This window comes from Petaurus breviceps, unplaced genomic scaffold (assembly GCF_028583685.1).
Source record: "Petaurus breviceps papuanus isolate PSGF00001 unplaced genomic scaffold, PetGlider_PUasm1.0 532, whole genome shotgun sequence".
In the NCBI taxonomy this organism is placed as follows: Eukaryota; Metazoa; Chordata; class Mammalia; order Diprotodontia; family Petauridae; genus Petaurus; species Petaurus breviceps.
This window is the reverse complement of record NW_027186361.1, coordinates 258,260-268,822: the sequence shown is the minus strand read 5'-3', so window position 1 is coordinate 268,822 and position 10,563 is coordinate 258,260. Positions and strand designations below refer to the sequence as shown.

The following is a 10,563-nucleotide window of genomic DNA, read 5'->3' as shown; positions in this document are numbered from 1 at the left end:
AAGGAAGGAAGGAAGGAAGGAAGGAAGGAAGGAAGGAAGGAAGGAAGGAAGGAAGGAAGGAAGGAAAGAAATTAAACTAAAGAAATTACAGGAAAAATTGGACAATTACAGAAAGACCCAACTGGGATTTACCCACTGGAATCCCATGCAAATATGAGGAGGAACATCAAGAGAGTGAGAACTATACCATGTTTCAGTTTGGAAAGCATTGACTTTTCAGCATCTACTGATGCACTCTTTCCAACCAACAGTCTCTTGGCTAAATCCTTCTTATAAAAGGCTTCAAAGACATCTTTCCCTGCAACATTTAAAAACAAAATAAACAAGAACCTACAATGAGAAAACCTAACAAAACTTTCACTAATAACATCATAACCACAACGTATCATAACTATACTATTTAAAAGTTACTCTGATAGAACAGGAAAAACACTGGATTTTGAATCTAGCTCTAGAATTCAAATCTTAGCTTTTCCATTTACCTATGTGTAACCCTGAGCCAGCCCCCTCCCCAGGCTGGGACTCACTTTCTCTTCTGCAAGAGGAGGAAGAGGGACTGGATGAATAGTAAGATCCTTTCTCACACTAAATTTTATAGGCCCAAAGGTCTAGTTACTCCACTGGAATATGACAGTGGTCTGAACACATCCCTTACTCCTAAAAGATTAATGTGAAAAGGGAAAAAATATAATGCCATATGCTTAAGGCAGCCTGGTGAATTCAACTATAGGAATAAGATCCTTACCTCTGCCTCCTCAACTCACTATTCCCACCAGAATACACACAGCTTTTCTGTGGAGTACTTAGTTTTAATTGGAGGGGAAAAAGTTCCCACAGTTCATTCAGAACCACTCACCATAAATGAACCGAAATATAATCATGATCTTGTCCAACATTTTCTCAAGTTCTTCATCTGTAGCTTCTTTGTTACCTGCACGGAGCTTTGAATCCACATACTTCGCTAAAAAAACAAAAACCCCCCCCAAAAAGCGGGGAAAATGGATTAATGATGCTTAGTGGGCGGACATCCTACCAAGTATACTCACCCCCCAGTTCTTTCACCCCTGTAGAGGCAAGGGACATGCAGAGTCTGCAAAAGCCCCAGAAACATTCACTTCCACTTATAATTTTTTAAAGAAAGCTACAACTTGCCTAAGAACTGCTAGATGACTAATTTCTAGTTACATTTCAGGATGGTCCAAAACCAAGATGCTAACCTACCTGCTGCTCATATGTTCCACCCACACAAAATACAACAAATACTAAACTTTACTCAAAATACAGTGTCTTTCTAAAGCATTTGGGGATTTTTTTATTGAACATTTCAAAAGAAAGCTTTGGCCCTCTTCTAATGGTGACACATACAGAGGTCTTAAGATGACTAAATTTGCAACATGGGAGACAGAAGAACTGAGTGGGCAAACATCTAGCTTTAGAAAGTTTTATATGTGTGCTCATACCCAAAAATGTGAGCATATATGTATTGTGTGTATATGCTAGTACATATGTATGTATATGTTTCTTGGTCCTTATACACAGGTAAACACTGGTTTTCCAGGAAATGAGACTGAAGCTGAGGTTACAGAGGAATTCTAAAGCAGTGGTGATCCCTTTCACCTAATGCTGAAATCAGAAAAGGCAAGCTCTGGATGTAACCAAATGTTATAGAGATACCTTGCTTATACGACACTGTGGATTTTCAACAATACTCAGGTACATGAACTTTCAAAAAATTTAATTAGTTAGAATGTTTGGACAAAGGATATTTACAAATAGTAGTAGCCAAAAAATTAGAGACAAAGTACAAGGGAATGACTGAATAATATGTACCAAAGAAATGACATATGTAAGGAAATCTGAGAAAAAAGGACAAATCTGTATGAACTGATGCAGATCAAAGAAAGGAGACCCAGGAAAATATAGGCAATGACAATAGTGAAATAAACAAAGATAACAGACTTAAGGCCAAATGCAATGCCCAATGTTGGACCACATGACTCATCCTAGAACACTTGTCACAAAGAGGTGTTGGGGAGAAAGGAGAAGGGGAGGAAGTAGGTATCTATTAGGTGCCCACTGTGTCCCAAGTGCTTTGCCAACATTATCTCATTTGATCCTCACAAGACCGTTGGGAGGTGTTAGTAGATTTGGGAGATGAGGAAAATGAGGCAGATGGGGAGCAGCAACCTGATCAGGGTCACACAGATAGGAAGTGTCTGGGGCTGGATTTGAACTCAGGGAGATTAGTCCCAGTGCTTTGTGGACTACAGCACCACCTAGCTGCCCTCAGCTAAGAAACAGGAAGCAACAAAAGGTTCAGAGGATTTAAAAGAATATCACAATATGAGTTCAGAAGAACTCCTCAGACTAACACTCAGTCCTTATTTCCTCTTACTTTATTCATAATTCTAACAGGCCTAGTCACAGGTTGTGATTAGTCCTCAACAGATTAGAGCAGAACATTGGAAACAGGGGTGGGAAGTACTTAGCACTTAGGGAGAGCAGGCACGCCGCCGACAGCAGAAACAAATAACAGCTGAAAGCAATAGAGAGGACAGAAGCATAAAGTCTGGGGCCATTTGGTGTGGGAACAAATGGTCCTACATGTTATTCTAGAAAGCTTCATTGTTCTAGTCATTGTTATATACATACAATGAGATGTATACAAATACAAGGACAGAAAAGTGTAATTCAGCAGCTAGAGGCTGGCCTTAGAGCCAGGTGCAGCTAGGGGAAAGCCTCATCTGGGCTGTGTGGCCCTGGGGAAGTCACTTAATCTCTCACTGCCCCCGATTAGAGATGACTTGCTCATCTGTACCTACAGAGAGTTTCCACACCAGGAATTCCTGAAGCTAATGAAAAATCAAATCTGGACTAAAAATCAAAACAAAACTACGCATACAGGGATAGCTGTGTGGCTGTACATACATACACATATAGGTATGTATGTATGTGTGTCACCTGCATGGCAGCTGAGTCTTACAGGGAGGAGTAACTTGACCCAGGTGCTAAAGGTGGCACAAGGCAGATGTATGACTTGAACTGTCAGAGTTGGGTTTCTAACCACCACATGGGAGGAGTATGACAGTACCAACAATAATAATGAATACCACCAAACTAACATTTATATATTTGTACAACACTGTGCACACATCTCATTTGAACTTTGCAACAATCCAGCAAGCCAGGAAGTATTATTGTCCTCATTTAACAGCTGGGTAAACTGAGAAAGGTTAAGTGGCCTCCAGGGTCACAGAGCCAATCTGAAGCAGGATGTGACCTCAGGCCTCCCTGACTCCATGTCCAGCTATCTAGTCACTGGCCACCTAGCTGCTGTCTCATAGCTATTTGAACTCTCTATTTCTCTTTCTCTCACCCAGAAAACCATATCTACCAATATGTGTAAACATAAATATCAATGTGTAAATGAATGTAAATAAATCTACTCATACAGAAATATTTTTCATATCTATAAACAAGTAAAAAATAAATATTTTTCATTGATCTGTAATATATAGCTATATTTTTAAAGCATCTCGACCTCACTGTTATTCTGAGGATCAAAACCCAAGTAAAATGACTTGCAAACCTTAGAGTGCTATTGAAATTCACGCTGTGGTCAGACATATCTTTTAATGATAGGTATCCCAATTTCATACTCACAGAAACAAGTGGAGATATAGTTGAACATATAAACGAAGAATAGATACAGGTATAAATATGTGTGAAAATGGAGATATGTAAAGTGAATGGTAACGTATGAAACATACACATGAGTGAAGACTTGTGAATGAATGGCTACCAACCTACAGGCAGTGTTTACCCAGGTAAATATACAAAGATAAGTGAAACATGAATGAGTACACACAGGTGAATCATGAGGGAATAAAAGTATACATGTGAAATATATATGAAGGCCAAATAGATGTATGACAGGTAAAACACAAATATATATGTGATAAATATATGCAAATGAGTATGTGTGAAATTACTATGAATCGACAATATCACAATATGAAAATATGTGTTCCACACATGTAAGAGAAACATTAGAGGACACAGAAATATGAAACAATCCAATGAATATATGTGAATAATATATAACATCTATACAAATAGAGATCCATACAGGTGTGTGAGGAAATATCCATAAGGGTGTCTGGGTGGCAGAGGGAGTGAAGAGCTGCTCCTGAACTGGAAATAAGACCTGAGTTCAAATCCTATCTCTTACTGACTGTATGAGCCTGAGACAGTCAAAGCTCTCAGCCTGTTTCCTCCTCTGTAAAATGAGGATAACAACAGTACCAAACTCACAAGGTTGTTGTGCCAATCACATGACATAACATAAAGGGTTCTGCAAACTTTAAAGCCCTAAATAAATGTTTGCTGTTAGTATTGTTGTCTTAGTGTTACTATTAATTCAGGAAGAGGTATATGTGTGTGTATAAAAATGTGTGAAACATAGATATATCAGAAACATGGATAAACGGATACATACAAATGGCTATTCGGTGGGACATGCAACATATATGAAAAGCTTTATGGAGATACATGTATCTACATGTGTATGGAGGTGCATACTATGGGTAATACATATTAATGGAATTATATAACTTCATATACATGAAATATGTATGGATATGTATACAACTACCTATAGATTCTGCCTTATTCATTTATACACATTTCATAAATACATGTACAGGGGCACCTAGGTGGTGCAGTGAATAGAGCACTGGCCCTGGAGTCAGGAGGACCTGAGTTCAAATGTGGCCTCAGACACTTAACACAAAAACTAGCCGTGTGACCTTGGGCAAGTCACTTAACCCCAATTGCCCTCCAAAAAGCAAAAAAAAAAAAGCATAAACACATGTACACATACATTTCCGTTCAAATGCTTTTCATCTTTATATAGTATGGATGGAGATGAATATATCCATAAGGCAAACATGTACATAAAAGATGCATAAAAATTAAAAGACATTTACACAGATATCTATAATGTTGATAGCTGGATAGAGAAAACACAGGAATGGAGAATACAGAGAAATACATATCTATATCAAGTTATATTATATGCACACACAAAATCTAGAGTATATCTCCATAGATGAAATGCACCCATGGAAATATATGTATAAGAGCAATGCCAACAAATTAATAACGATACCTATATCTGCATAGAAATATGCAATGTATTTGAATAAATGGAGATGTGCATATCCACATATTTACTTAAAATGCATATAACTAAAGATCTATAAATCCACATACATATGAAACTCACATAAATGGAGATACAGACACACATTATCTATGTGAAACACACATGACTGAATGGGAATACTGACACACGTGAAATGCCTATGGACAGAAAGACATCTCTGCATACGTAAAACTCATCTGACTGTAAAGACAGAAAAGGGGCCATCTGTGTATAGAGATACACACAGATGAGACACATATAAACGAATAGAACTCTTATGTGAAACATGGTTTTATCTGTGTTGGATAGGTGTACCTGCAAAGCACATGGCAACAGCTTAATATATGAATGAGAAACAGAAACATGTATGTAAATATTTATCTTTACATGTGAAACATTATCTGTGATAAAATACGAACTATATCTACATGAACAAGTATATGTATATATGGGAAATGCATACACTAAGGGACACATATGCCTCAATAAGATACACAAATGGACATGTTTAGTGTACATAAATTAATGCACACATGGCAAATGTACATATGAATGGTTATAGATGAGAAACACGGATACAGATTTTTTTTTTTAAGTCTGGTCACATATATAAACTAGATTTAGCTATCCAGAGACAGGGCCCAGATCTGTGACATCATCAGTACCAAGGTGGGACTGGTACCTTCTGGAAAGGGGGGGGGGGGGGGGGGGGGTGGGGGATGACCTCCAGGCTGGCTCTGGGTCCACTCTGCCATGCTGCCTCTCATAGATTATGTGTAAAATAGAAAGGTGCACGTGTGCATGTGTGCGTGCGTGTGCATGTGTGTAGGAATGAATCACTGAAAAACAGCACATATACATACACAGAGAGCCACAATTATTGCAAAATACACGTATGGATTAAAGATACATAGCTATATATCTCTCAAACATATATGGACATGTGAAAAAATATATGGCTAATAACTACAATGAATGTATAAGTTAGGTATATGCAAAAACATGAGTCTACATGTGTGTCTATAGGTATATGTATGTACCAAAACACACATCCTCATGTCTTATCTCTCTATCCACAAATGTAATAGTTTTATCTTGCCATCCATCTTTGATTTTTCCTCTAGCTCCAATCCATTCTGTGTGTGTCTATACCCACATACATATTTCATACTTACACCCACATATTCTTTTCATCCAGAGAGCTCCATATTGCTATTTCATATATTTCTCCCCTAAATCTCACAGACAATCATCAATATTTCCATCCCCTTTTCTTACTTTACTATACATGGATGTTCCCACTCCAGCTCTGAGCACAAAAACTATTAATCAAAATAAAGGGGAATGGTGCAACGGAAAATTTTGTGTCAGGAAAAGTGGGTTCTAGTCTCAGATTTTTGTGTGGCCCTTGTTAAACATGTAACCTTCAGGGTAGAGTGGAGATAATCACAATTCTCTCGCCATCTCTTTCCCATGGCTTTGAGAGCTAAATGACGCATGCACAAACCCTTTAAAAACTCTCCAGCACTGGGCAAATCTAAGGCAGGATGATCACCATCTAAGTGTGCACTTATCAGCGCTAAAATTTCCATGACAACCCCAATTTAGTTCAATTTATCATGATTAAGATGACAGGGATGTAGGCAATGGATTTTGGTCAACTGTTCTGAAGAGTTAACACTATGCCCAGTTAACACTTTAGTTACTGAGACAACTCACTGCGGTGAAATGCCTCAGTCCTTGATAATGCTGGACAAATGGGGAGTTATTGAGCACTGACAAAAGCCCCTGCCCTCATGCACTCCTGGGGTGTATAGGTCTGTTTGTCCTTTGGCTGAATGATCCAAGATTGCAATTATGCTGGCTGCAGAGACACTAGACACGGTAGGATTGTGCAAAAACAAGAATAAACAGCCTCTGAATGAAGACCTAAGAGGACTCTCCTTTGACTAAAGTTCCTAAAACCTTTTCGGTTTTTTTTTTTAAATCTCAAATTCTTGGCAATTTTCCAGATAACTGTGGTTAAAGAAGTGAGCCCCCCAGAGAGAAGACTGTCACTATGTTAGGGCCTTTCATAAACTGTTCAAAGTACCTGGTACCAAGAAATAGTCTTTCATAATTAGGAGCTCAGTCCCAGTGTCTAGTCTGTGTACATGTAGTTTTTAGGCAGGAAATCAATGGAAATAACATGAAAACCAAGGAGACCTGGAAAAACAAGGGTATGAAAAGGAGTAGAAAAATACCTATGAGTTCAGCAGGCTTGTTTGGTCTTTTGTTAATGAAGGTTTCAAACGCTTCTTTCATAGCATTGACAAACTTTTCATTTTTCATGAAGCAGATATCAATAATATGATCAACTTTATCTTTAAAATCCAGCAATTCCTGCACCATGGTCTTATCTTTTTCAGGATTAATGACAATAGTGCTGCCAAATGCCTAGAAAATAAAAATTCAAAGTGAGAAATCTCTGGACCTGAACATTTATCTTCTTAGAAAGAATTTTCACTAGGTTTTTGTTCCTTTAAAATTTTGTGCACACACATAACAAAGCCATTTTCAAATCAGTTTTTTTAAATCTTAAAAAAAATATGGCATTCCCACCTAGCTATTGTCTTCACTTCAATCCCAAAGACACACAATGTCATCCACACAGGGCTCTCTCCTAAGATCACAGCCCCTGTAGGCCTCAGACCAGTATTAAATGCTAATATTTCAGTCTCAAGGCTCTAGGGCCTTAAGGTTGGGCTGTGGGAGGTCCTGAGTGCGGCTCTGAGCCTCTCTTCTTTTTAGCTTTCATAAGAACTGCCGAAAGCAGCACTCCAGAGGAAAAACCTTTGCGGAGCCACAATCCCTTCCATGCCACGATGAGTCAACCAAAAAGGAAGAAACTGAAGCTAGGAGATCCAAATACATTACCACGTATGAACCCACAGCATATTCATAGTGTATAAGCTATTGATTGGGGCATGTTTTATAGGATTGCTTTTTAGTATTAAAGGTCAGAGAGTTAATCTCCTTAGTAGTTTTTTATTTTAAAGAAGCAGGCATTAGCATTTGGAGCCTTTAGGAAAAGGCTTGGGGGGCACCCAACTCATAATCATTTGGGCCAAAAAGGAAACTGTTTTCTTTCCCTTTCCACATTCACTACGACAGCTGCTGCAGCCAGGACACAAAAGAAGGAGAGAAAGCTTTGGTGCTGCTTTGGTTCAGGGACAGCCAAACCAACACATAGATCATTTTCAACTTCCTAGTTCCTAGAGTTCCTAATGGTTTGGATACAGAATGTACTGAAGACCTGTAGATAAAGAGGTCTTAGCTGGCTGCTTTTACTCCATGAGATGAAAAGAAAATCAAAGTTGAGTGTGTTAGTACCTTGATGTATTCAATCCAGTGCTGCAAGAGAACCTGAACTCCGCTGCGGACCCTACTAAATAGCTGATAGAGTAGAGACAAATCTTGAATCCGATTTTCATCAAGAAGGTGATTTAAACCTAAACATTTGAAACATTCAAGCATTAAAAAAGTGAACAAAATCACCAAGTTTATCTTGAACACAAGAATCGGCAGATAGTTTCAGGAGCTACAAGTTACTGTTTTGACACCATCTCTCTATCAGGGTACTCATGTGGACATTTGCTTTGGATTAAAAATGCAGTCACTTTGATGAGTGACACTGGAGATCCCTAGCTGGGGCATCACTAGGTATACAAGGAATCCCGTAGAGCAGTTTCTCTCTTGACATTGTACAGTGCATCCTCTTAAACCTGGCGCCAGAGGATAGGCTTAACCCTTGCCAAAGAGATTAAAGCCCTCTTCTATTACTTGAGGGAAACATGAGCTAAAGCTTGGGCCCAATAAATCAGTGGCTCTAGCACACAGAAAGCCAGGAGGTACACCAAGTACCAAGGCTTAAGAGCTGGAGAGTCACATGTGACATACACAAATACACCAGAGTACACTGAGCTTCAGGGACACACACACTTCCCTGGGAGTTTTTCCATTCATACAATGTTAAGACAAAAAGCTGAGAAAAGACTTCTTGTATCAACTGATGACTAGTGAACCAGACAGATGACTTATGCAATAATGCTTGGTAAGGAATCTCATTCAAACCTACTAAGAGCCTATTCTATAATCTGTGTGAATTCCAGTGAAGATTCCTCCTCCCCTACCAGCAGCTGGCTCTGCTCCCAAAGGTGCCAATTAACGACACTTTCCACAGCTACAACTTTTACTTTTACTGCTTGTCAATCTTTAAACCCACTCCAAACATTGCTTCAGATCCTTAACACCTAGGAGAGGTGGGCAAATAACATTTGCTTTGTCTAGGTGAAAAATATGAAAAGTCCAGGGAATCTCAGTAATCAGATGAAATTTACAGGAGGTGCTGAAGGTAAAATGAGGACCCAAGTAGGCTCCAAACTTTCCAGGCTTCACAGCAAGTGCCAACCACCCAGCATTTGCCTTTTACACTGGGGTCCACTGGATCATATCAAGAATTCCCATTTTGCATTTCTGTTCTATATGATTATAACTAATTTTTGACTCCTGACTTCTGGCAAGGATGGTAGGACATGCAGCCTCTAGGGGGAGAAAAAATAGTTACTCAAGTTGGGCCCTTCCCCTACGCATATCTCCTTAAAGACACGGCCACGGTATTAGGCTCAACAGAGAAATCTTTTCCCGATTTCCCACTCGCTGCAAACATTTTAATAAATACAATCTCTCTTGTTTATATTGGAACAGTTACCTTTCTGAAGAATGGCTGTTAAGTGTTCACCTAGAAGTTGCCTTTCTACAGTAGCAATTAGTGGCTTCCTATAGAAAAAAATATGTTTAGAATTATTGACATTCCCCAACACTGGGGATTTAAAGCCTCTCCTGAAAAGAACTATAAAGTAAGCTATTTTCTATTAGTCCCAATTTTCTTTAATTACAACCAGCAAAAATGCCTTAGTCTTCTGGAATCTAGAAGAGGGAAGAGCTCAGTCTTGGGCACTTGCATGAGGCACTGTAAAGTAACCAATTCTGTGGCCTCACTGTGCTTGGCCTTTTCCTGCTGCACAAAAGCAACCAAGAGGCTGCCTAAGCTGCACTCATTGGCAGTAGGTAGAAACTGGAGGATCATGGGAGTAGGCTTTCACTGAACAATGTCCACTAAACTTTAGCCTAAAGGTCTCAAAGATCAAGGCAGTCTCTTATCACAGTTTCTGCTGTTAGATGCACAAAACAATCCAACACTCAATTTAGACCAAATTAAAGCACTTGGTGGCTTGTGTTACTTTACTATACAAACCAATGAAAAAAGCCTCAAAAATCACACGCCTGGCACATTTTTATGCCTCAAAGTCTTTGAG

General features: G+C 38.9%; 1 protein-coding gene across 1 annotated transcript in view; it reads right to left on the bottom strand.

The window, feature by feature from the left end:
• The window catches only part of CUL4B (cullin 4B), a 44,018-nt gene that overhangs the window by 15,044 nt on the left and 18,411 nt on the right, over window positions 1-10,563 (bottom strand). Inside the window, exons 10-14 of the mRNA XM_069102158.1 lie at window positions 9,957-10,024; window positions 8,579-8,697; window positions 7,450-7,642; window positions 857-961; window positions 188-298 (exon numbers count right to left, since the gene is read on the bottom strand). Of these exons, the coding sequence (XP_068958259.1) occupies window positions 188-298; window positions 857-961; window positions 7,450-7,642; window positions 8,579-8,697; window positions 9,957-10,024 (596 nt within the window). The remainder of the gene's footprint in view (window positions 1-187; window positions 299-856; window positions 962-7,449; window positions 7,643-8,578; window positions 8,698-9,956; window positions 10,025-10,563) is intronic.